Raw genomic sequence first — 25,351 nt, 5'->3', positions numbered from 1 at the left:
CTGAGTTCTGTCCTGGGATCACACAACATTCTGGGCTCTGTCCTGGGGTCGTGGAATATTTTAGGGGCTGAGTCCCATCCTGGTAACATACAACAGAACTAGAAAGTGGCAATCGGGCTTCATCCCCAAGCCCAGCCCTAACTCCACTCTCACCAACCATTAGAAATCACCACGGTTTACACATTTTTGCTAAAACTTGGAGTCATACCAAGAATACAAAGAACCAGCCCTGTGAAGACTGCTGTGCAGCTGTTTTAAAACTGGCGTGGAACACACTTCTGCTCTCTTCCTTCCTTTCAAGATTTGACTCCGGGGGAAAAATCTCTCTCTTGAGAGAAGTCCTCCGTGGATCTGTCTCTGTCTCATCAGCTCTACTTTAGCTCTAGTTCATCTACATCTTTAGGTCTTTAGATGCAGCTAAATGTACCTAGATCCACATATCTACAGAGATGGGTCTAGACATACGTGCATAGATGCATGCATGTGTGTTTTGCTTGGCGGGGAGAAGCATATTATTCTTTCAGTAGTAAAAAATAAGCAAAATAAAGTAAATAAAACCAAAATGCTCATTGAGTAAAACTTAGCTAATAGAGAATAGTGGAAAATCAAACAGCCAAAATCATATCGACCACCTAAAACAACATCTGTTTAGTAGTTTGTATTTTAAATATTTTCTCGTAAGTATTAAGGTTTAAAACATAGAAGTAGGGGCTGGCACCGTGGCTCATTTGGCTAATCCTCCATCTGCAGCGCCAGCATCCCATATGGGCGCTGGGTTCTAGTCCTGGCTGTTCCTCTTCCAGTCCAGCTCTCTGCTGTGGCCCGGGAGGGCAGTAGAAGATGGCCCAAGTCCTTGGGCCCTGCACCCACGTGGGAGACCAGGAAGAAGCACCTGGCTCCTGGCTTCGGATTGGCACAGCTCCAGCTGTAGTGGCCATTTGGGGGGTAGACCAACGGAAGGAGGACCTTTCTCTCTGTCTCTCTCTCTCACTGTCTATAACTCTACTTGTCAAATAAAAAAAAATTTTAAAACATAGAAGTAATTTCATTAATTTACAACTTTGAGTCTTGTTATTTTTCAAAGATAAGTTTATTTATTTTTTAAAAAGATTTTAAAGATTTTTTTCTAAAAGGCACAGTGAGAGGTGGGGAGAGGCAGAAAGATTCTTCATCCACTGGTTCACTCTCCCCCCAAAAATGACCACAACAGTCAGGGCTGGGCCAGGCCAAAGCCAGGAGTAAGGAACTCCTTTTGGGTCTCCTAGGTGGGTGGCAAGGGCTCAAGTACTCTGTTGATTTCCCAGGTGCATTAGCAGGGATCTGGGTCGGAAGCAGAGCATCTGGGACTTGAACGGACTTTCTGACACAGGATGCCGGGGTTGCAAGCCGCAGCTTAACCCACTGTGTCACAACACTAGCCCCAGTCAAATATAAATCCAACCCTGGACCGTATAGCAACTTGACAGTGAATGCTAACAAATTTACTGTTTGGTTTTATGCTATTTGTTTTCTTTCCTTTTTTTTTTTTTAAGATTTTATTTATTTATTTGAAAGTCAGGGTTACACACACACACACAGAGAGAGAGAGAGAGAGGTCTTCCATCTGATGGTTCACTCCCCAGATGGCCGCAACGGCCGGAGCTGTGCCGATGTGAAGCCAGGAGCCAGGAGCCTCTTCCCGGTCTCCCACGTGGGTGCAGGGGCCCAAGGACTTGGGCCATCTTCCACTGCTTTCCCAGGCCATAGCAGAGAGCTGGACAGGAAGTGGAGCAGCCGGGACTTGAACCGGTGCCCATATGGGATGCCAGCGCTTCAGGCCAGGGCTTTAACCCACTGCGCCACAGCATTGGCCCCGCTATGCGTTTTCTATTACCATTGACCCGTTGTATTTTATTGTGTCTTTCAAATTTTGATTCATCTCAAATCTTTACCAAAATTAAAGAGTTGGTTTTCTCCAGAGTGCAGAGCAGTTGTAGGCACACACTAGGTATTGGCAGGGGCTTCCAGCCCAGTGTGGGGCTCAGCCAGGTGTCTGTAGGAGACTGGGCAAGTGTGAGGTGATACCCTTTTCACAAAAGTGGGAATTCCCAGCGAGGGAGGACTGGGGACTGGGCGGGGGAAGGGGATGACCCTCGAGGGCTGGAGGGCGACGGAGAGGTGTCCTGGCATCCTGAAAACAACAAGCGAGCTGGGGAAGTTGAGCAAAGTCACTGTGTCTTTCAGAGCTGCAGTCTCTTTATTTGTACAACAAACTACGATACGTCCTTTGCAAACCTGGTGCTAGAATTAAGTGAAAGACCATGCGAAGCACCTGTTTTGTATAGGAGACAGAAAACTCAAGAGCTGTTACCGTAGCTGCACCTAGGAGTTGTGGCAGGTGGTAAAGCCAACAGTCTGACAACTTGGAGGCCAACTACAGGGTCTTTGGAATGTTCCAGAAGCGAATGCCATGAAGGCTGCTCCTGCCACACTCCACGTGAGTGGGGGCGAGCAGGTGACTCTCATACAGGTAGGTACCGAAGAAGCTGTGTTAATGGACGAAGCGCAGAGGGAGACGGTTAAGGTGCAAAATGCTGAGACATCGGGCTCTTCCCTGTGTCAATGTGCAGGAAGGCAGAGGGAGAAAGTGGGGCTGGGGACCAGGCTTCCTACCTGGGATGGAGCAGGCCTGGGGGGAGGAGCTCTCTCCCACAATGGCTCCATCTCAGACCTGCGTAGGGATCCTTTGCCCACCCTGCCCAAGGTGCAGCCCTCACTCCCAACCCCCACAGGGCTGGCTGGTCCCCACCCAAGCACCCCAGGGTCATTCTGTGCTGTCCATCACCTCCTTGATCCAGTCCACGTAGTTGAGCACTTTGGTGTAGAAGCTGTACCCAGTGCCACACCCGACACCCCAGGACACGATGCCGGTGGCCACCCAGCGATGGGCGTGGTCATCCCATACCACGTAGACGCTGCCGCTGTCTCCCTGGCAGGCACTATTCTCCCACGTGTTGTCCCTGACACAGAACATGTTGTCGGAAAACACCTCGGTCCTCTGCCTCTCCCGGAGCCAGGCCTCGCAGGCCTCCCTGGGAGCTATGGGGAGCCTCGAATATTTCAACTTGGTGGGTAACCGGCCCATCTCCATGCCAAACCCGCTCACGTAGCCTGACTTGCCGCTGAGGTAGAGGGTCTCGTTGTCGGGCAGACAGACGGGGAGGAGGTGGGGGCCCAGCGGGACGCTCTGCTCGAGCTCCAGAAGAGCGATGTCCCCGGTGAAGTTGTGGGACTCATGCGGACGGTAATCCGGGTGCATAACCACCCGGCGGACGGGGTGGTTTCCCAGCTTGATCATCTCTTCCACGTCTGTGTGGCCCAGAAACACACCCACACTCCGGGGCTTCTCGGGAAAGACGCTGTCCTTGGGGTGGATGGTGTGGGCCGCCGTCAGGATCCACCTGTCGCCCAGCAGGGCCCCGCCCCCGCGGCCGTAGATGCTGGTGAGGGCTTGCCAGGGAAAGTTGCCCAGCTGAGCTTTGGAGGAGCCACGGCTGGTCTGGTCCTGGACAATGGGGGTGACTGGCCGCCCGCACACTGGGAGGGAGGAGAGGTCAGGATAGAGGATCAGTGGCTGTGGTCAGGCTTCAAGGTCGCAGGTATGGTTATGCGTGGGGTCACACTCTTACTGTTCTGGCCCCCAACTGTAGACCATATGGAGAGCCGTGAGCCGTGAGTCTCACATGATGGTTCTGGGCACAAACCCTGGGGACTCAGGAGGATGGACGGAGGGCTGGGGAGCACAGCTGAGCACAGGGTTGGGGCTGACTCTGCCGGACTCTCCCTCCTGCCTCCACAGGTATCTTTAAGCCGTTTCTTTAGGCTGTTGGTGGGACCGTCTCCAGGCTAAATCACGCTGTCTCTACGAGTCTCTTGCTTTTGTTTTCTGAATCACCGTCTCATTTTTAGTGTCTCCCTCTACTACCTACCTTCCAACTCACTCCCACAGTACTACCATCCTTTAGGCTGCCCCTAGAGCTTTTTGTGGAGCAGTTTGGGTTAGCAAAGCAATGCTTTGATTAAAAAAAAAATGTGGACTTCAAAAATGGTGGACTGAATGGTGAATCTGGGGCCGGTGTTGTGGCATGGCAGCTTAAGTCAGTTTGTGATGCTGGCATTCCATATTAGAGCCCCGGTTCAAGTCCTGGTTATTCCACTTCTGACCAGCATCATAATAATGGACCAGGGAAGGCAGCAGCAAATGGCTCTGGTGCTTGGGCATCTGCTACCCATGTGGGAGACCAGGATGGAGTTTCTGGCCCCTGGCTTTGGCCTGGCCAAGCCCTGGCTAATGCAGCTATTTGGGGAGTCAACCAGCAGATGGAAGATCTTTCTGTCTCTCTTCTCTCTCTCTTCCCCACCGCCTTCTCTGCCTCTCACTCTTCCTTTCAAATAAATAAATAAATCTTTAAGACAACGGTGTGGCTGCTGTGGAACACAGTTTGGTGGTTCCTCAAACATAGAAGCTCCATGTAACCCAGAAATTCTACTTCTAAGTATACATTCTAGAGACTTGGAAACATATGTTGATATAAAAGCTTGTACATGACTGCTCTCAGAGGCATTGATCATATTACACCTGAGTAGAAGCAATCCCAAAGCCCATTAATTGATAAATGGAAAAATAGATAAACAAATAGATCCAGATGATGGAATATTACTTAGCCATATAAAAGAATGAAACATTGAAATATGTTATAACATGGATGAACCCTGAAAATACAATGCTAAGTAATAGCCTACAGTCACAAAAGACCACACATTGCATGATTTCTTTTATACAAAATGTCCAGGAATAGGAAAATTCCTAGAGATAGAAAATGGATTTGTGATTGCCCAGGTACAGGGGAAGAGAGGGTTGATGGTACCGGGTTTCTTTTTCGGATGATAGAAATGTTCCAGGATTAGTGGTAATGGTTTCACAACAAAAATGATGGAATTGTACCCTTTAAAGTGGTAAAAATGGTGAATTTTATTTTAGTAAGAATTTTTTTAATGGACTTTCTGGCTTGTGTGGCTTCCAGGTAGGGAGAGATTTTTGAGACAGAGAGCCTGTCTGTGTACCCTTAAAACATCCCATAGAAAGAGAAGGTTTCCTGTTGTTTTACCTCTTCTGCCCTCTTCCTCCCTCGCTCTGTCCAGCTGATTACTGGACCCCGTGCTCTAACTTTCTCAGGCTTGTCTTAGCCCCTGAGGACCAAGGAAAACTCCTGGCCTCTTCTGTTCTGGAAGGCCCCCCTCTTTCTCTCCCCTTCTGCTTGGACGTCCCCGTTCTATTCTGAAGCTTTCAGCCCCTCCATCCCGGGGTGCCTGTTACCGCTGAGGCTTTTTTGGGGAAGTGGCCCTAGAGCAGTGCTGGGCGGGTGACCACTCACCGGGCACACACTGAGGAACCTCCTCCTTTGGCCGTCCGTCCTTCCAGGTTCCCTGGGCTGGGCAGGCAGGTGTCCCTAAGGAGCAAAGTGAGGGGAGGCAAAGAAAGAGGCTCAGAATTGGAGGGTGGGGGGCTGTCAGGGCAGGTGCTCAGACAGCTAAGGACCTTTGGCCAGAACCACGGCAGACGGAAGCCCCTTCCTCACCTGGGAGCACCGCCTGGTAGTAGGGCTCCTGGCAGTGGTTCTGGATCCTGGAGGTGTTCTCCGCAGGTGTGTCCAGGGCCCCAGAGTCCCTGCTGGCCTTGGTTATGGGCTGACTGGAGTTCACAGCTATAAGAAAGCAGTAGTCATTAGGGCCCAGCAAGGACTTCCAACCTGGCGACCTGGGGCTGATCTGCATGGTGGTTTTGAAAACACACAAGCATGTACCTGAACTGGTTTCCACTGATCAGACTGTCAAGATTCAAGGAGTGAAAATAACTGAGCTGTTAGCACGGGGAAACAGGCACTTCCAAACATGGATGGTGGAAGTGTGAATTAGCAATAAAGTTTTTGGAAGGAAACCTAGCAGTATCAAAATTAAAAATTCATTTTTAAACCTAGCAGCTCCATGTCTAAGAATGTACCCAAAAGATACTCTCACACATACGCCCGAGATGGGTACAGGATATATATCCACAGCAGCGCTCTTGGTGGCCATGGAGGGCTGGTTAATTGTGCTGTGTGTAACAGTCAAAGGGACGTTATGTGGCCATTAAAGAAGAAGGAGCCAGCTCCCTGCTAATGCACCCGGGAAGGCAACAGAAGACAGTGTAAGTGCTTGGGTCCCTGTTACCCATGTGGGAGACCCGGATGGAGTTCCAGGCTTCTGGCTTCCACCTGGCTCAGCCCTGGCCGTTGTGGTCATTTGGGGAGTGAACCAGTGGGTAGAAGATTCTCTCTCTCTCTCTCTCTCTCTCTCTGTCTTTCTGTTTCTCCTCACTCTGTAACTGTCTTTCAAATAAGTAAATCTTAAAAAATTGATCAATGCTAACCATATGATATGGGATGATCTTTATCAGTGAGTGAAGAAATGTTAAATTTAAAGATATCTCCAGACATCTCCCATCTGCTGGTTCACTTCCCGAATGGTCACAATGCCTGGGCTGGGCCTGGCCAAAGTTAGCCTGGAACTTCAACTGGGTCTCCTGCTTCTTTCCCAGGGCATTAGCAGAGAGCTGGATTGGAAGTGGAGCTGCCCAGACTTAACTGGTGCTCCTGTGGTTTAAAACATTGTGTACAGCATGCACACACACAATTTCTATTTAATAGTGTAGGGTGTCTTAGGAATAATACCCAGGAATGGGGAACAGGGTCATTTCTGGAGAGAGTAGCCAGGAGCTAAGGGTCAGAGATCACAGGAAGACTTACTTATTATCAACACTGTTTTATTATTTTTTTCTGAAATTTTTGTCATGTGTATGTATTGTCTTAAAAAAAAAAAGCAATTGAGCTGTCATTTGAAAAATCTAGAATTTCACCTAAAAATCTGGATTGGGGGTTTTTCTTGAAAAATGAGATGATCTGCAAACATTGGGCAAGCTGTAAACCTGCCCGGAAACAATGGCTGGAGCTGCCCTTTAACTGGGCTGCTGGCCCACAGAGGCAGGGCTGGGCGGGGCCAGCTGGGGCCCAGGTGTCTCAGCCTCCAGCCTCAGCTGTTACTCTAGCTTTGATTTGTTGCTTCAAGACATGGGGTGTGTGTGTGTGTGTGTGGCTGGGGGCAGAGGCTCCCTCCCCGCTGCTCCCCCAGGGGGACACTCACCCACAGCCTGGTAGACAGCCAGGAAGCCCCTGTGGTGGTGGGCGCTCTTGTCTTCCGGGACAGAGCGTGTGCGGAACGTCAGGTGCAAACGCCTCCCAGAGGACACAAACTCCCTGGGACCGGGACAGCTGCCCAGAGGAGAGCCCTGCTGACCGCAGAGGCGACTGGGATCCTTCCCGCTGGCTGAGATCTGGAAGGGGGAGGAGCAGTGAGGGGCAGGTGCGCTCAGGTGAATTGGGTGAATCGCAGCGTCGCATCCTGGGCGTGACTCCAGCCCCACCTGGAAGGCCTGTGCCCCTCTGGGGGCTCAGAAGCCTCACCCCCAGCACCTTCCTCTGGCGCCTTCCTGTTCATGGTGACTCTGCCTTTCTTCCAGACATCGGCACACACTGGAAGCTTGGAAGCTCTCTTTAGCCTATGGTCGTCATGTCATGAAACCTACCATGCTGTCCTTTTTTGTTTTTTTTTTTTTTGACAGGCAGAGTTAGACAGTTAGACAGTGAGAGAGAGACAGAGGGAGACAGACAGAAAGGTCTTCCTTCCGTTGGTTCACCCCCAAAATGGCCGCTACAGCTGGTGCTGCGCAGATCCGAAGGCAGGAGCCAGGTGCTTCTCCTGGTCTCCCATGCAGGTGCAGGGCCCAAGCACTTGGGCCATCCTCCACTGCACTCCCGGGCCACAGCAGAGAGCTGGATTGGAAGAGGGGCAACCGGGATAGAATCCGACGCCCCAACTGGGACTAGAACCCGGGGTACTGGCGCCACAGGCGGAGGATTAGCCTAGTGAGCTGCAGCACTGGCCTGCTTTCCTTCTTTCCAGAAGCTTTTAGGGGTCTCCAGGGCTCCTGCCAGAGGCACCGGGATGGAAGTTCCAAGAAGGCAGGCCTGCAGCTGTTTTTGCCAAGTCCCTGATGCTCAGCAGGGTGCCGCTGGCAGTGCTAAGTCCCTCCCGCCCCGCTTCTCCCTTTGTCCTGCCACCCACATCTCAGCATGTCCACTTCTTTGGGTAGCTTTCTTTTGAAAAAAGTTTGATTTATTTGTTTTTATGTATTTGAATGGCAGAGAAGCAGGGAGACCTTCCATCTGCTGGTTCAGTCCCTAAATGCCTGCAACAGTCAGATCTGGACCAGACCAAAGCCAGGAGCCCGGAACTCCTTGGGTAGCAGGGACCCAAGTACTTGAGCCATCACTGCCCTTCCTGGGGTGTGTACTAAGAGGAAGCTGGGGGGCCGGCGCTGTGGTGTAGCAGGTAAAAGCGCCACCTGCAGTGCCGGCATCCCACATGGACGCCGGTTTGAGACCAGGCTGCTCCATTTCCGATTTGGCTCTCTGCTGTGACCTGGGAAAGCAGTAGAAGACGGCCCAAGGCCTTGGGCCCCTGCATCCATGTGGGAGACCTGGAAGAAGCTCCTGGCTCTTGGCTTTGGACTGGTGCAGCTCCAGCTGTTTCGGCCAATTGGGGAGTGAAACAACAGATGGAAGACCTCTCTCTCTCTCTCTCTCTCTTTCCCTCTCTGTGTAACTCTGACTTTAAAATAAATAAATAAATCTTAAAAAAAAAAGGTGGAAGCTGGGTTGGGAACTGCACTCAAGTGTGGTATGGCAGCGTCCCAAGTGATGTCCTGTTGCTCCACACACCTGCCCTTTTGAGTAACTTTCTGTGGTCAGTCTCTATGAGGCCAAGGCCAAGTTCCTGGGGATCCTGCTCTTCTTTTGGGGGTGCCCCTTCTCTCACCCTACGGATGGTAACTGAGGCTCTCACATGAGTGGGAATCTAAGGATGTGAGTGTACACAGTATGAGGTACACTGGGTGCAGGGACCCAAGCTCTTGGGCCATCCTCTGCTGCTTTCCCAGGTGCATTAGCAGGGAGCTGGATCGGAAGTGGAGCAGCCAGGAATCAAGGGATGCCGGTGCTGTTTTTGTTTTAAAGTTTGAAAGGCAGAGTTACAGAGAAGCAGAGGCAGAGAGAGACAGAGAGGTCTTCCATCCGCTGGTTCACTCCCCAGATGGCTGCAATGGCTGGAGCTGCGCCGATCTGAAGCTGCTGGCTCCTGGCTTTGGATTGCGGCCATTTGGGGAGTGAAGCAGGTGAAACTCTCTCTTTGTAACTCTGTCTTTCAAATAAATAAAACAAATCTTTAAAAAACACAAAATGAACTAGAGTATAGTGTGCTGAGTTTGACATTTGAGGTGTGTGTGTGTGTGTGTGTGTGACTTGCTCTCAGAGCACAGAGGAGGGAGGAATCTTATTCCCAGACTTGAAATCCCTCAAGAGAAGAGTCAGGTGTAGATTAAAATTGTCCGTGATTTCCAAGGAGCAAGGGGCAGGTGTTGTGGTGAAGCTGTTAAGCCACTATCTGGGACACCCACATCCCATATCTGAGTGCCAGTTCATGTCCCAGCTGCTCTGCTTCCTAACCAGCTCCCTGCTGATGCACCTGGGAAAGCAGCAGAGGATGGCCCAAGTGCTTGGGTGCCTGCCAGCTACATGGGAGACCCGGACTGAGTTCCTGGCTCCTGGCTTTGATCTGGTCCAGCTCCAGCTGTGGCAGTCATTGGGGAGTGAATCTGCCTGTGTCATTCTGCCTTCCAAATATATATATTGTTTAAATATTTATTTGTATTTATTTATTTGAAAGGCAGAGTTACACAGAGGCAGAGAGAGAGAGAGAGAGAGAGAGAGAGAGATCTCCCATCCACTGGTTCACTCCCCAAATGGCTGCAATAGCCAGAACTGTGCCAATCTGAAGCCTGGGGCCTGGAGCTTCTTCCAAGTTTCCCACACGGGTGCAGGGGCCCAAGCACTTGGGCCATCCTCTGCTGCTTTCCCAGGCCACAGCAGAGAGCTGGATCAGAAGTGGAGCAGCCGGCTCTTGAACTGGCGCCCATATGGGATGCTGGTAACCTACTGTGCCACAGCACTGGCCCCTATATGTTTTTAAATATGTACATAATTATAATAAATATATAATATATATACCTTAAGGGAACAGGGTTCATGGTTGGTGCTCAACAGACATGGGCTGAATTAAGTATGGTCCAGGCTGGTTAAATCTGAAGCAATAAATACATATTTTTTCTCCCCACCTCAAACCCCACTGATTTGACAGCAAAGGCATAAAGAGGCATACATAACAGGAGCCGAAAATGAGAAGAGGAGTGGCTGTTCGACCCAGCAGTCACAACACCCACTGAGGTGCTCATGTTCACGTCGGGGGGCCTGGCTGAGACACCTGCTCCACTCCTCACTGCAACTTCCTGCTAACGCAGACCCCAGGAGGCACAGTAATTGGGTTCCTGCCCCTCCCTCGGGAGACCTGGCTCAAGCTCCCAGCTCTGAGCATTGGCCCTGGCCTAGGCTGTTGCGGGCATTTGGAGAGTGAACCGGTGGATGGGAGCTCTCTATGCTTCTTTGTGTGTCTGATTTTCTCTTTCTCAAAGAAAGAGAGAAAAATTTCAGATAACAGCGTGAACGCCGCGGCAGACGGCGTGGCGATGGACGAGCGGCAACCTGGGGCTGCAAAGGTAGAAGCCCACGTGAAGCAAGAAGGCTCTCGTCACAGAACCCTGGACAGCCTCAGGCACCGGGGTGTGGGGGACGACGACGGACAAGGGGACAGAGCCTGTAGGAGGGGCAGGTGCTGGGAGCAGTGCACGCCTCCGTATCAGGGTCTTGGTTTGAGTCCTGGCTCCTCTGCTACTGATCCGGCTTCCTGCCAATGTGCATCCTGGGGTCACAGGTGGCGGCTCAAGCAGTTAGTGCCGTCCACGTGAGACCCACATGGAGCTCCTGGCTCCTGTCTTCAGCCTGGCCTAGGCCTGACTATTGCAGGCGTTCGGGGAGTGGACCAGTGGATGAAAGATCTGTCTCCTCCTCTCTCCATTTCAAATAAAGTGGGGGGTAAAAGTCCTTGTGAGGACACCTCAGAATCCGAGATCCTCCCACCCACCCAGCGCCTCTGGGCAGCTCCCTCCGTCCCCCGGCAGAAGACCTGAGCTTGACCTTGACCCAGAGGCTGTGGACTTGGAGGTCCCTGGCTTTTTACTCTACAGATGCGCAATGTTTCTGTGCCCCTTCACAAGTCTTCAAACTGCAGGGCCATCCTGCTGCCCTCTCCCGTGCTCTGTGGGGCCCGGGTGGCAGCCAGGGATGGCGGTGCAGGTGGGAGCCCGTGCCTGGGGTGCACCTTGGCCTCCTAGGCAGGCTGGGTCCCAGGGCCCCCGACTTGAGCCCTTCGTGCCTCCTCTAGATGGCACAGCCACCTCCCACGTCCCCTGAGCCCCTCTCCAGAGGCCCTGCAGGACCCCAGCCCAGCTCCAGCTTACTGTGACCGAGTCCCCTTCACAGTCCTGGGACGGCTCCAGGTCGAAGTCCTGGAAGACGAGCCTCACAGCAAAGCCCTCTGGAGCCTGGATGTCAAGGGCACTCTGCTGGCCTTTGAGATACGGCTCGGGGTACCCAGGGGATGAAAACTGCTGGGGGTGCTGCTGGGCCAAGAGGACGAAGCCCTGGGTGGGGCAAGCCTGGAGGACTCCCCAGAGGAGCAACCACCACCTGTTGGGGAGAGGCACAAGAGGAAGAGACACAGCTGTGGCTTGTGACCTGTGGATAGACAGGAGTGGGGGTGCAGGATGCTAAGGGATGGAGAGGCCTGGCCGAGGCAGGGGCCAGGGCTGCGCTGTGGCGTAGCAGGTAAAGCCACTGTCTGCGGTGCCTGCATCCCATATGGGCGCCGGTTCAAGTCCCAGCTGGTCCTCTTCTGGTTCAGCTCCCTGGTAATGTGCCTGGGAAAGCAGCAGCAGATTGCCCGAGTGTTTGGGCCCCTGTGCTCACATGGGAGCTCCTGGCTCCTGGCTTTGGCCTGGCCCAGCCCTGGCTGTTGCAGCCATTTGGGGAGTGAACCAGAGGATGGAAGATCTCTCTGTCTCTGTCTCTCTTCTCTCTGTCTCTCCCTCTCTCTCTGTAACTCTGACTTTCAAACAGATTAATAAACCTTGAAAAAAAAAAAAAGGCAAGCGCTAGCACCTGTGGCCTCAGTCCCTGAGGCCTGGGCACTTCCGGTCTTTATTGCCCTGCCCCACCCCAACCCCTGAGGCCTCCTGTGTGGCTTCTGCAGAGACCACCACCCTTACTCCCTCCTTGCCGGGGATCTGAGGGAGCGATGGTGGGGACAAGCGAGGGACACTGGAATGCTGTTCCTGGCTCAGCCACTGAGCCAACCACCACCCTGGAAGGCTGGAAGAGGCCACAACTCGCTCTATTAACTGCTGTGTGTGTGTGTGTGTACATCCTGTATGCATGTCCATGTGCTGTGTGTTTGCCATGTGTGTGTTGCATGCCTTGTGTGTGTATTTTCCCTGTGTGTGTGACCTCCTGTGTGTGTATATGCCCTGCATGTATATGCTATGTTGTGTGTGTGTATGCCCGGTGTGTGTGACCTCCTGTGTGTATGTATGCTCTGTATGTGTGTCCATGCCCTGTGTGTGTGTATGTTCTGTGTGTGTGCCCTGTGTGTATGTTCTGTGTGTGTGCCCTGTGTGTATGACTTGTGTATGCGTGTGGTCTGTATGTGTGTCCATGCTCTGTGTGTATATGCCCTGTGTGTATGTTCTGTGTGTGTATGCTCTGTGTGTATATGTGTATATCCCATGTGTGTGTGCCCTGTGTGTATGACTTGTGTGTGTGTGTGTGGTCTGTATGTGTGTCCATGCCCTGTGTGTGTGTGCCCTGTGTATGTATGCTCTGTGTGTATGTGTGTATACCCCATGTGTGTGCCCTGTGTGTATACCCCATGTGTGCGTGCCCTGTGTGTATGACTTGTGTGTGTGTGTGTGGTCTGTATGTGTGTCCATGCCCTGTGTGTGTGTATGTTCTGTGTGTGTGCCCTGTGTGTATGTTCTGTGTGTGTGCCCTGTGTGTATGACTTGTGTATGCGTGTGGTCTGTATGTGTGTCCATGCTCTGTGTGTATATGCCCTGTGTGTATGTTCTGTGTGTGTATGCTCTGTGTGTATGTGTGTATACCCCATGTGTGTGTGCCCTGTGTGTATGAATTGTGTATGTGTGTGTGGTCTGTATGTGTGTCCATGCCCTGTGTGTGAGTATGTTCTGTGTGTGTATGCTCTGTGTGTATATGTGTATATCCCATGTGTGTGTGCCCTGTGTGTATGACTTGTGTATGTGTGTGGTCTGTATGTGTGTCCATGCCCTGTGTGTGTGTGCCCTGTGTATGTATGCTCTGTGTGTATGTGTGTATACCCCATGTTTGTGCCCTGTGTGTATGACTTGTGTGTGTGTGGTCTGTATGTGTGTCCATGCCCTGTGTGTGTGTATGTTCTGTGTGTGTATGCTCTGTGCGTATGTGTGTATACCCCGCACGTGTGTGCCCAGTGTGTATGACTTGTGTGTGTGTGCTCTGTGCGTGTGTCTATGCCCTGTGTATGTGCACCTTGCGTGTGTGAGTGGACATACCCTTCCCCTCTCCCCAAACCCGGTCCTCCTCCAGGCCTCTCCGTAGGGCACACTCACATCTTGCCTGAGCAGCTGGTGGAGGGAGGTGGGAGGGCTTCTCCAGAGCTTCCCCACTCTGGGACCAGGCATCTGGAACTGGACATCTGGGACCTGGGAGAGGACGTGGCCCTGGCCTAGGTACAGGAGGTGGGACTGGAAGGGGAGGAGGAAGTTACTGGAAACCTGTTAGGCAACTCAGTTGTTTTTTCATTCGCTGGGTTGCGCGCCACCTGCTGTTTAGTTTAGGAATAGCGCACCCCATACAACTGAAAGGAAAAGCAAGGAACGTCAGGACCTGTGGCTGGGGGCAAAGGCGGCTCTCGCAGCGGCCCCAGCAGGGACACCCACATGCAGTTTGGTCCCCAAGCCGTCCCTTGGATGCAGCGAGAGCTGCATGTCCCTGTTTGAGTATCAGCCTCTCCACTTTCCATCCAGCTTCCTGCTAACATGCCTGGGAAGGCAGCAGATGATGGCCCAAGTGCTTGGGCCGTGTCACCCACTCCCTATGGGAGACTGGGACAGAATTCAGGCTTTGGCTTCAACTTGGCCCTGCCTTGGCTATTGCAGGCATTTGGGAAGTGAACCAGTGAATGGGAGATATTTCTCTCTCTCTGCCATTTAAATAAATAAATAAATAAACATTTTAAAAACAACCAATATAGGCTAGAAGACAGACAGTGAAACATTTTTAAATGCTAAAGTGAAACAATTGTCAACTCAGAATTGCTTTTTTTTCCAATAAAAAATATTCTTCCAGATCGAAGATGAAATAGTTATTTTCAGGTTTAATTAAGAGAGAGAGTTTGTCATTAGCAGACCTGTATTTTGAGAAATGCTAAAGGAAGTTCCTCAGGTGGAAGGAAGATGCAACCAGGTGGAAGAGCAGCGCCACAGGCTGGAAGAAAGAGAAACATGAAAAGATAAATAGATTTCTTCTTAAAAAAAAAAAACTATTATTTTATTTGAAAGGCAGACACGGGGGTGGAGGGAGAGAATCTTCCACCTGCTGGTTTACTCCCCAGATAGGGCTGGGCCAGGACAAAACCAGGAGCCTAGAAATCAGTGCAGGTCTCCCACGTGGGTGGCAGGTGCCCGGGGGCTTGAGCTGTCCTCTGCCTCCTCCCAGGGTGCACGCGCGTTAGCAGGGAGCTGCAGTGGGAACCAGAGGAGCCAGGACTTGAGACAGGCGCTCAGATCCAGGGTGCTGGCATCCTCAGCAGTGCCTTCAGTGCCGAGCCGAACACCTGTCCTAGTTTTCTTCTTCACGTCTGCGGTACACACAGGCATATTTAACTGTTTAAGGCCCAAATCCTAAGGCTGTGATCTGGCAGATGGAGCCTATAAGAAAAACCGTAGAGAGGGTGGACTCACACGTTTGTTTACCTCTAGGAGGCAGGCGAGAGGGGGCACAGGGCTTCTCCACCCGGCTGCGGCTCCCCACGTGTGGCTGGGAAGCCCTGGGGGGTCTCTCACAGCCCCTCAGGGGCCCTGTGAGGTCAGACTAATTTTCACAGCAACACTGGGATGTCATTTGCTTTTCTCTCTCAGGGGAGTTACAGAGGCTGTAGCATGAGTGGTGACCTCCCCCGAGGGCGAGCCCATTGTGCGCTTGCTTTTGCTGGTGTTCTAACACTTTCTCCGTTTAAGCTCCAGTACTGTGACTATTAATAGGTGGAAGCTGCCTAAGCCAGAGCTCTTTGGGGTCCTACATGGTGTGCAGGGCAACCACGAAGGGCCAGTGTCAAAGTGAAAATGGACTTCTGGACTCTGACTGGCTTGGTCTGGGAAGTTCGTTCCTGATGGGGTGAACTCTCAGAAATCATCCTGGCTTGCCTGGGACTTGAGGGATGCCCTAGGACGTGGGAATTTCACCCCAGAACGGGTGGGTCCCTGCCAACCCAGCAGTGGGCACCTGATTACCAACACAGCAGCCGTCTCCGTGGGCCCCTTTCCCTCATCTGATGTGAGCTCCAGAGAGCAAGAGCTGTGTCTATTCTGTGCTCAGACCCCTGGCATGGCTCAGAGGGCTCAGATCCCCAGTGAGCCGCAAGCCCTCAGTGCACCGTGTTCCCAAATACGGAAGGCGCCCACTGCAAAAATCCAAGGGAACTGCTGCCTTGAGTATAAGGTGATGTTGACTTCAATGCTTTCTCTGTTCAGCTTGATCTCTCTGTGGTTATTACATCACTTTAAAGTTAGAAAATAAATGTTGTTTCCTCTTTATTTTAAAATTTATTTATTTACTTGAAAGTCAAAGTTACACAGAGAGAGAAGGAGAGGCAGAGAGAGAGTTCTTCCATCTGATGGTTCACTCCCCAGATGGCCGCAACGGCCGGAGCTGTGCCGATCTGAAACCAGGAGCCAGTAGCTTCTTCCAGGTCTCCCACGTGGGTGCAGGGGCCCAAGGACTTGGGCCATCTTCTACTGCTTTCCCAGGTCAGAGCTGGATTGGAAGTGGAGCAGCTGGGACACAAACCGGCGCCCATATGGGATGCCAGAACTGCAGATGGCAGCTTCACCTGCTACGCCACAGCACTGCCCTCCACCCCCCATGTTCCTGTCGAAGACAGATGGGATTACCAGGAGAAGGTCATGGATTCTAGAACTGATGTGAGACCCTGGCCCTGGGGGCATCCTTAATCCACAAAATTAACAAAGAACTTCTGTTCCTTGGATATGCGCTTTTTTCTTTTTTCAAAATTTAGTTATATATTTGAGAGCCAGAGTTACAGAGAGAGGGAGAGACAGAGCAAGAGGTCTTCCATCTGCTGGTTCACTCCCCAAATGGCTGCGATGGCTGAAGCTGGACCGATCCAGAGCCAGGAGCCAGGAACTTCTAAGTCTCTCACATGGGTGGCAGAGGCCCAAGGACTTGGGCCATCTTCTACTGCTTTCCCAGGCATGTGAGCAGGGAGCTGGATCAGAAGTGGAGCAGCCGGGACTTGCAGTGGTGCCCATAGGAGATGCCGGCGCCACAGGCGGAGGCTGAACTTGCTATGCCATGGCGCCGGCCCCAGGGGATCCTCTCAATTTTGGGGAGTGGGGTGAGCCACAGGATGCTTTGTGGCTCAGAACAGGTGTGGGCTTGGACCTAAAGACAAACTGATAGGGGGCCAGTGTGGTGGCGCAGCTGGTTACACCACCAACTGTAACACTGGCATCCCACCTGAGCGTTGGTTTGAGTCCTGGCGACACTGGCATCCCACCTGAGTGCCGGTTTGAGTCCCGGCTGCTCCACTCTCAACCCAGTCTCCTGTCAATGCACCTGGGAAAGCAGCAGAAGGCGGCCCGAGTGCTGGGGGCCTTGCGCCCACATGGGAGTTCCAGCTCCTGGCTGCAGCCTGGCCCCACAGTAGCTGTTTCAGCCATTTGGGAAGGGAGCCAGCAGAGGAAAGCTCTCTCCCTCTTTCACATAAATAAATAAGTTAAAAAAAAAAAAAGACAAATTGATAGCCCTGGTCTCATAGGCCCCCTTGCCTCCAGCTCTCGCTTTTTCAGGGTTCGTGGAATTTTGTTTCTCATTAACTGAGGAGGGACAGAGGTCAGAGGCCGGGAGAGGGGCCAGGGGCCGGAGGTGGTGGGCAAACAGAGGGAGAGCCGGCACCGGAGCATAGACACTCCTTTGAAGTTTGGACTTGGAACTTTTTGGTTTTGGTTTTAAAAATCCTGCAGTGCTGCCACCTGCTGTCTGGTAAGGGGAAAGGCCCAACAAGGAGGACCTGGGATTTGGTGGCCAGGTGGGTTTTCCTGCAGCCTCCCTCAGACCCCAGCATTTGGAGAGGATTTGTGCTTTCCTGGAATCCAAACAACCCCAGGAGACCTGGGGCCTGGGGCTGGGGCAGCACGGGCTGCTCGTGTATGAATCCCCCTGTCTTATCTTTGGACGGCTTGCCTGTGCCTAGTGCAGGCTGAGAGCAGCAGGGGGCCGAGGGCCTGAGTCAGCTTCCGTCCTGAACGGCCAGCAGAGACGCGGGAAGACCAGGGATGTAGGGGACTTGGGTTTGTCGTGCACGCTCCTTGGTGCCTCGATCATCTCAAGGTTAGGGCCTTGCCCAAGGTTACGGTCACTGGGCAGGGGATAGATCAGCCCCAGAGGAGTGTGGGCCATGAATCCTGGCCCCTTGGGCCCACCCGGCCTCCCCTGCTAGCGTCTAGCCAGGGCATGCCCCTCCCTAGCTGAGCGCTTTTCAGGGACTCCACCTTCCGAGCCATGAGATGAAGCCGAGCCACTTTGCTGTAGCAGCTCCTTCGTTGGTAGCTGGGCTCTGCTTGCCTTTCTGTCCTCGCTCCACACACTTCCCCCTTGCACATGCGCGCTCCAGTCACGTTGATGATGTTTTCAATTTGAGAGGTGGAGAGACAGAGAGATCTCGAACGCCCTGGTTCACTCCCCAAATGCCTGCCGTGGCCAGGACTCTCCAGGCAAAAGCAGGGAGCCAGGAATGAACTCCAGGTCTCCCAACCATCAGTCGCTGCCCCCCCAGGAAATGCATGAGCAGGAGGCTGGAATCAAGAGGGGAGCCGGGGTCACTTTTATGGTTAGATTTATTTGAAAGGCAGAGTGAAGGGGTGGGGGTGGGGAGAAGTGAGAGGGAGAGAGACAGACAGTGAGAGATTGCCACCTGCTGGTTCACTCCCCAAATGGCTGCAACAGCCAGGGCTGGGCCAGGCCAAAGCCAGGAGCCAGGAGCTTCCTCTGGGTCTCCCACATGAGTGGCAGGGGCCCAAGCTCTGGGGCCATCCTCAGCTGCCTTCCCAGGTGCGTTAGCAGGGAGCTGGCTTGGAAGTGGAGCAGCCTGAGACTTGAAGGGGTGCTCCAATGTGGGATGCTAGCCCTGCAAGGGGGCAGCCTAACGCCTGCCCCCGGGCCCTGGCGTCCTAAGTCAGGCACTCTGATACGGGATGCAGCCGTCTTAACTGCCAGACCAAGCGCCTGCCCCTGTTGAGCTCGAGGTTTCTCGAACAGACATTTGCACGCGTGCCTCCCTGGCCCACATCCTGCTGGTTAAGGGCTGGGCTCCTCCCCCAGATTCCCCAGGTTCTGGTGCAGGCACCCTCACTCAGAAGCTCTGTGACCATGGCTGGCTGCTGTCCTTTCTCTGCGCCTCTGAACATTGTCATGAGCAGAACAAGACTAGGACAATGATACCCACTCTAGAGGGTTGAGAGAAAGATCAAGTGAGCTAATAACCACGACTGCTTAGGAGAGTGCGTGGTGTTTGGCAAACCATGCGTAGCGTTACTTGCTCAGGGAGGCAAAAAGAACAACACTTTGATGCTACCTAGAGACTTCCGTTTGTGCAAGCCATGGCTGCTTCTGGGGTCTGGTGGGTGGCGGTGTGCAATGCATAAGGCAGAGCCTCCCTCCCACAATGAAGAATTACCTGGCCCCAAACACCAACAGTGCCGAGCTCGAGAGACTCAGGTTAGGTAGTGAGTGCGAATCCCCTTTATTGATACCTGGTCTTTGGTAAGTCACTTCAACTCTCTGTCCTTAGTTCCCCTATCCATAAAATGGGGACCGTAATACGCGGTAGGGTTCTTGAGGAGAGTAAATGCCTGGCAGGTGGTCATCATGCCACGGATGCCAGCCATTGTTAGAACTTCTCCCCGCACATGTCCCCTCCTCTAGGAAGCCCTCCTTGACTCAGGGTGAGATTACTCTCCTGTGCTTTCGGATAGCTGACTTGATGCACGTGTGACGACCGCCTATCCACTTGTCTGTCTTTGGTACAGGACTGTGGGCTCCCTGAGGGAGGGCCTTGGTCCTACAGATTGCAACAGTGCCTGGCACAGACAGGTACCCAGCTGTGCCTGTGGGCTGGGGCATACGCCACAGGTGTTGGACTTTCCATGGGAGGTGCCCAGGGAGGAAGGGGAGAAGGTGGTAGCTGGGTGTGTGCAGGAGCTGAGGTTGGCAGTGGCTGCAGACGGTGGGAGCGTAGCCCTGCTCCATCTATAGTGTGAGTTCTGGCCATTGCCACGTGACCTTGATCTTCACTGCTGGAGACGGCAGCCCTGTGAGAGGAAGGAGGATTCTGCCCCTGGGGTGGCCCCGCTGGTCCTCACCTGGGTCTATGTTTAGTGATGGGGGGCAGGGGAAGGAGAGGGGCCTGCTGGGTGCTTTGCTCCTCCTGGCAGGCTGGGGTGGTCCCCAACTGTCAGGGAGGGCACCGTGGCCCCGGGGGGGGGGGCATTGTGCACCTGTCAAGGTGCCCTCTTCCTTCTGGTCATCAGACTTGGCCTGGCACAAAGCTGTCTCCCATCCTGCCTCTCTCCATCCCACCCTCTTGTCAACAAAGACACCTCTGGCTCCAGCCTCACTCTGTCCAGATGGGAGGGAGGAGCCCAGAGATGCCCCACAGCGCCAGCATCCCAACCACTGACCATGAGGGGGATGCTGGGAATGCCGCCCTCCTCTCCAGGCTGGGGGCTTCAGGGCCCTGCCGCTCTGTCTGTTGCAGAAGGTGTCGGTCAGCTTCCAGCCAGGGGCCTGGTGCCACCCGGGCCGTCCTTCCTGCCTCTGGACGTGCGTGCTCGTCCCGCTGAAGCTGCAGAGCGAGGTCGCTCACCTGCGAGAGCCGTGCAGCCTGATGCTGGGGCTCCTATGAACAATCACCTGGGTAAGAGACGGATTTCCACATGGTTCTCAGTGCAACACACAGGTTTCTGCCACCCTGGGTCACCCACCACCCGCCTTCTCTCGTTAGCTTGGCAGATATTGGGACTATGGTGCTAGAATGGGAGTCCCTTGTGTTGGAACTCAGAGCCAAGACTGTGTTAGCTGTTGTCATGTAACAAGTCGCCTGCACACCGAGCAGCTTCAAACAACAGACACGCATCATTTTCCACCGTCTCGGAGGGTCAGGAATCCAGCTGTGGCTTAGGCTCAGGGTCTCTCTCCAGGCTTCGGTCACGGTGTCGGCCAGGATTGCAATTATCTGAAGTCTTGACGGGCTGGGGCACTGCTTCCCAGAGAGCTCAGTCAGGTCCTACCTGGATGACAGGGGCCCAAGCACTTGGGCCATCTGCTGCTGCTTTCCAGGCACCATTAGCAGGGAGTTGGATCATGAGCCGAGCAGTCAGGATTCGAACTGGTGATCATATGGGATGCCAGAGGGCAGGCAGCAGCTTAACCCTCTGCCCCACAATGCCAGCCCCAGCGTCTGGCTTTCTCCAGAGGGATCCAAGACAGAGCAAGGCAGAGGCCAACATATGTTTTATAACCTAGCCCTGGAAGTGCTGTCGCATGACTTCTGTCACTGTCTGTTTATCACATGGCCCATGCCTGATACCAAGTGGAAGAAGGCTTTACCAGGATGGGAGTGTTAGGGAGCCAGAATCCTTGGGGGATTTTGGAGGCTGTCACGGAAGTGGACATACTATCTTAGGACGTTAAATACAGGCAGTTCTTTTTGCTAGGCATGCTGTATGACACAGGCGTTAAGCTGAACCCAGAGCACAGTACTTCCGGGGGGGGGGGGCAGTGACTCCCTGCTCCGCCACCTGCAGATCTGAAAGGCCCTTCATCCACTGCCAGGCAGGCCCAGGGATCAACTCGAGGTGGAGCCTTGGAGGGCCAGAAAAAGGTTCAATTGGCAAGGAAAGAGGGTGGGCGGCAAAGAGAAAGCCTGGACGGAATGCCCTTCCCCACCACGGGGGGCACGCCACAGGGCATGTGCTCAGCTCCAGGCACAGGGCCCATGTCAGCACATGGCCAAAGGAGCCTGCTCAGAGGCCGGAGTTTCCAGTTCCAGTCCCTGCCCTACGGGCTTCCTGCGACCTTTCAGCCCAAAGCCGAGTCCTTCAGCCTCAACGCCTCGCTCTCTGCTTGTGAGGCAGCGTGGTTATATCCTGCACTGCCCTCGCTTTGCCGTGAGTTTGTGGCTATAGCTGCGTTGGGGCCTCAGGTAATTGAGGGGTAGCTTGCCCCCACCTTTTTTTTTTTTTTTTTGACAGGCAGAGTGGACAGTGAGAGAGAGAAACAGAGAGAAAGGTCTTCCTTCTGTTGATTCACCCCCCAAATGGCCACCATGGCTGGCGTGCTGCGCTGATCCGAAGCCAGGAGCCAGGTGCTTCCTCCTGGTCTCCCATGCGGGCACAGGGCCCAAGCACTTGGGCCATCCTCCACTGCGCTCCCGGGCCACAGCAGAGAGCTGGACTGGAAGAGGAGCAACCAGGACAGAATCCGGCACCCCACCCAGGACTAGAACCCGGGGTGCCGGCGCCGCAGGCGGAGGATTAACCTAGTGAGCTGCGGCGCTGGCTAGCTTTTTCTTTTTTAAAAAATTAATATAGGCGGCCGGTGCTGCGGCTCACTAGGCTAATCCTCTGCCTACAGCACTGGCACACTGGGGTCTAGTCCCGGTCAGGGCGCCGGTTCTGTCCCGGTTGCCCCTCTTCCAGGCCAGCTCTCTGCTGTGGCCCGGGAGTGCAGTGGAGGATGGCCCAAGTCCTTGGGCCCTGCACCCACATGGGAGACCAGGAGAAGCACCTGGCTCTTGGCTTCGGATCAGCTCGATGCACCGGCCACAGTGTGCCAGCCGTGATGGCTATTGGAGGGTGAACCAACGGTAAAGGAAGACCTTTCTCTCTGTTTCTCTCTCTCACTGTCCACTCTGCCTGTCAAGAAAAATAAATAAATAAAAATAAAAAAATTAATATAGGCTGCTATATTTATTTATCTTTAAGATTTATTTATTTCCTTAAATGTCAGAGTTACATAGAGGAGAGGCAGAGAGAGAGAGAGGTCTTCCATCTGCTGGTTCCCTCCCCAGTCAGCCACAATGGCCGGAGTTGTGCCTATCTGAAGCCAGAAGCCAAGAGCCAGGAGCTTCTTCTGGGTCTCCCATGCGTGAGCAGGGGCCCAAGGACCTGAGCCACCTTCCACTACTCTCCCAGGCCATAGCAGAGAGATGGATTGGAAGAAGAGCAGCCAGGACTTGAACCAGCACCCATATGGGATGCCAGCACTGCAGTCGGTGGCTTTACCCGCTAAGCCACAGCGCTGGCCCCAATACCTTTTTCATAATATGCATCTTCTGTGAACTTTTTGGTGACCCCCTGGATGTGCACAGAGGGAACAGCAAAGAAGATGCAGGAGTGGGCATTAGGCTCAGTTTGAAGACACTCACTGCCTGGGGTGCCCGCAGCCTGACTCTACTCTGGATTCCAGCTTCCTGCTAATGCACACCCTGGGGGTGGCAAGCGATGGCTCAAATACTTGGGTCCCTGCCACCCGCATGGGAGACCTGGTTGGATCCAGAGCTCCTGGCTTTGGCTTGGCCCACCCCTGGCAGTTGCAGGCATTTGGGAAGTGAACCAGAGGACGGAAGATCTCTCTCTGTCTCTGTCTCGTTGATTTCAAATATAAAGAAAGAAAGAAATAGAAGATGCTGGCTCTTGACAAGCTTGTAGGACAGTGAATGGGAAGGCCGCACTGCAGGACACACACACGCCCATACTGTGATAGAAGAAGTATATAAAGCAGGCGTGTGCAGGACACACACATTTGTGTGCAGAGGAAGTGTTCAGCTCACACTTAACATGGATCCTCCACCTTCTGACTTATCTGTAGGGTAGGGCTGGGGGAGGGCCCCAAGCTGAGCATGAACACAGGGGTGGCTGGAGCTGTCAGTGCGGAAGGATGACAGTGGACATCGTAGATCAGGGACAGGCAGGTAGGTGGAGGACTCCCAGACTGAAGGAAAGCATGAGGAGCAAGCCCAGGGTAGGCTGCTGGTGGTGGTTTCTGTATCCATGGGGGCAAGGGGTGAGCTTCTGGGAGGGTCCAGGGAAAGAGGTCAGGCCTGTGGCCAGGGGACTGGAGGCCCAGCCCCTGGAATGGGCAGCGTTAGGGTCTGTAGCAGGAGGAGGAGGGAGCCCCCAAGGGATTCGGGGATGGGGTTGCTGTGATTTGGATGTGAGTTTCAGAGCCCTGCCGAGGCCCTTGTGTCAAAGGCTTGATTCCCAAAGCCTTAAACTAGTGGTACTAAGAGGGTAGAAAAACTTCGTGAATTACGGTGTGAAGGCGGGGCCATTGGGATCAGGTTGTTAGGGTGGAGCACCATGATCCAGTCATGACAGCTGTGTGAGGAGTGATGGAGCCGTGCAGTTGTGCGATGCTCCCGCTCCCTCAGGACTCCGCCCGCATAAACCTCCTCTCCCGCACACACGGTCTGTGTCAAGTAGTCCCTTCTGGAGACTGACAGGGGGTGGACCGGCATGCCTCTGTGTGCAGCTGGCACCGCGGTGGTGCTGGGGCGCCGCAGCTGTCCCACCACCAGCTCCTCCTGTCCTGCAGTGGAGACTTCTCCGGACATGAGCAGAAGTGGTTGCTCTGCACTGGGGAGGAGAGGGAGGAAACAGAGAAACTCTGGCCTGGAGCCCTGGAGGAGGCAGTAATTCCCCTCATCCCCATCTCCCCTCCCAGCCTGGGGACAGCCAGTTAGTTCTGTGGTTTCAGTCCCTCACTCTGGTATCAATGTCCTAGCCTTCACTGTAGAATACAAGAACTTCCATCACCAAGAAGAGGCAGGGGAGGCCAGCTCCATGGCTCAGTGAGTTAAGCCTCTGCCCGTGGCACTGGTATCCCATATGAGCACCAGTTCGAGTCCTGGCTGCTCCACTTTTGATCCAACTCCCTGCTAACGGCCTGGGAAAGCAGCAGAGGATGGCCCATGTGCTTGGGGCCCTCTCACCCATGGTGGGAGACGTGGATGGAGCTTTAGGCTCCTGGCTCTGGCCTGCCCCTGCCCCGGCTGTTGTGGCCATTTGGGGAGTAAACCAGTAGATGAAAGCTCTCTCTCTCTCTCTCTCTCTCTCTCTCTCTCATATAAGCTGACATTTGTCAATGCCTATTCTAGTCCAGGCACTCAGCTGAGTGACTGCACACGGAAGGAAGCATCTTGGTGCTGCCTGGACATGACTTATTTGCGGAGGGCTGGTGACTTGTGCGTGCTAACACAGCTAGTCACGGGTGGCAGTTGGCCCCCAGAGCCCGCAGCACTCCTTCCCAATCTGGGGTGCCATTCTATGTCCATTTACAGCCTTGGAGGTGAGTGATGTACGCAGGAAGCCCACGGCCTGGCTGTCCTGCTGATGACCCTCTGCAGGGGCACTGTCCCCTGGGGACAGAACAGAGGCTCCCAGGGCTAACTCCTCTCCTTAGTGACTGCAGTACAAGTGAGAGTGGGGGGAGCTAAGCGGCAGAGTGGGTGGGGTGGGGGAGGCCAGTACTGGGCCCAACAGATGTCCCCCTTGTTCTTGCTGGAAGGGTGAGGGTGGAAGGTCAGCTCCATCACACCCCGTGGCACCTAAGGAGCTCTGGTGTGTGTGTGGGCAGGTGGATAGTCAACACCGGGTACAGGTGCCTGCAGAGCTGGGCCAGTCCACGTTGGAGGCTGACATCAGGTGAGAAGGCAGACCACGTGGCTGCCTACTCCGGGCCTTGGTCTGGCAGGGTTTGCTCAGAGGCCATGGCTACCACGGTTGTTTCTTCTTCCTAACCTCCATGCAAACCCAGGCTGGCTGCAGAGTCATTCACAGGCCCTCGGTCCGTCTACCAGGTCCCCTTGCCCTTTGCCCTTTCACCTCCTACTGCACCTACGGGGGTCTTCACCG

At 53.8% G+C, this 25,351-nt stretch overlaps 1 protein-coding gene across 1 annotated transcript; it reads right to left on the bottom strand.

The window, feature by feature from the left end:
* Nucleotides 1–2,219: 2,219 nt before the first annotated feature.
* On the bottom strand, nt 2,220–13,863 carry C1RL (complement C1r subcomponent like). The gene is made up of 6 exons (XM_062194676.1): nt 13,748–13,863; nt 11,546–11,774; nt 7,219–7,408; nt 5,619–5,744; nt 5,415–5,489; nt 2,220–3,576 (listed from the first exon to the last, which is right to left on the bottom strand). The coding sequence occupies exons 1-6, from the start codon at nt 13,831–13,833 to the stop codon at nt 2,804–2,806; spliced, it is 1,479 nt and encodes a 492-aa protein (XP_062050660.1). The 5' UTR covers nt 13,834–13,863; the 3' UTR covers nt 2,220–2,803.
* Between the last annotated feature and the right edge of the window lie 11,488 nt (nt 13,864–25,351).

The sequence above is a fragment of the Lepus europaeus genome, chromosome 6 (assembly GCF_033115175.1).
Source record: "Lepus europaeus isolate LE1 chromosome 6, mLepTim1.pri, whole genome shotgun sequence".
In the NCBI taxonomy this organism is placed as follows: domain Eukaryota; kingdom Metazoa; phylum Chordata; class Mammalia; order Lagomorpha; family Leporidae; genus Lepus; species Lepus europaeus.
This window is presented reverse-complemented; position numbering and strand designations above follow the sequence as displayed.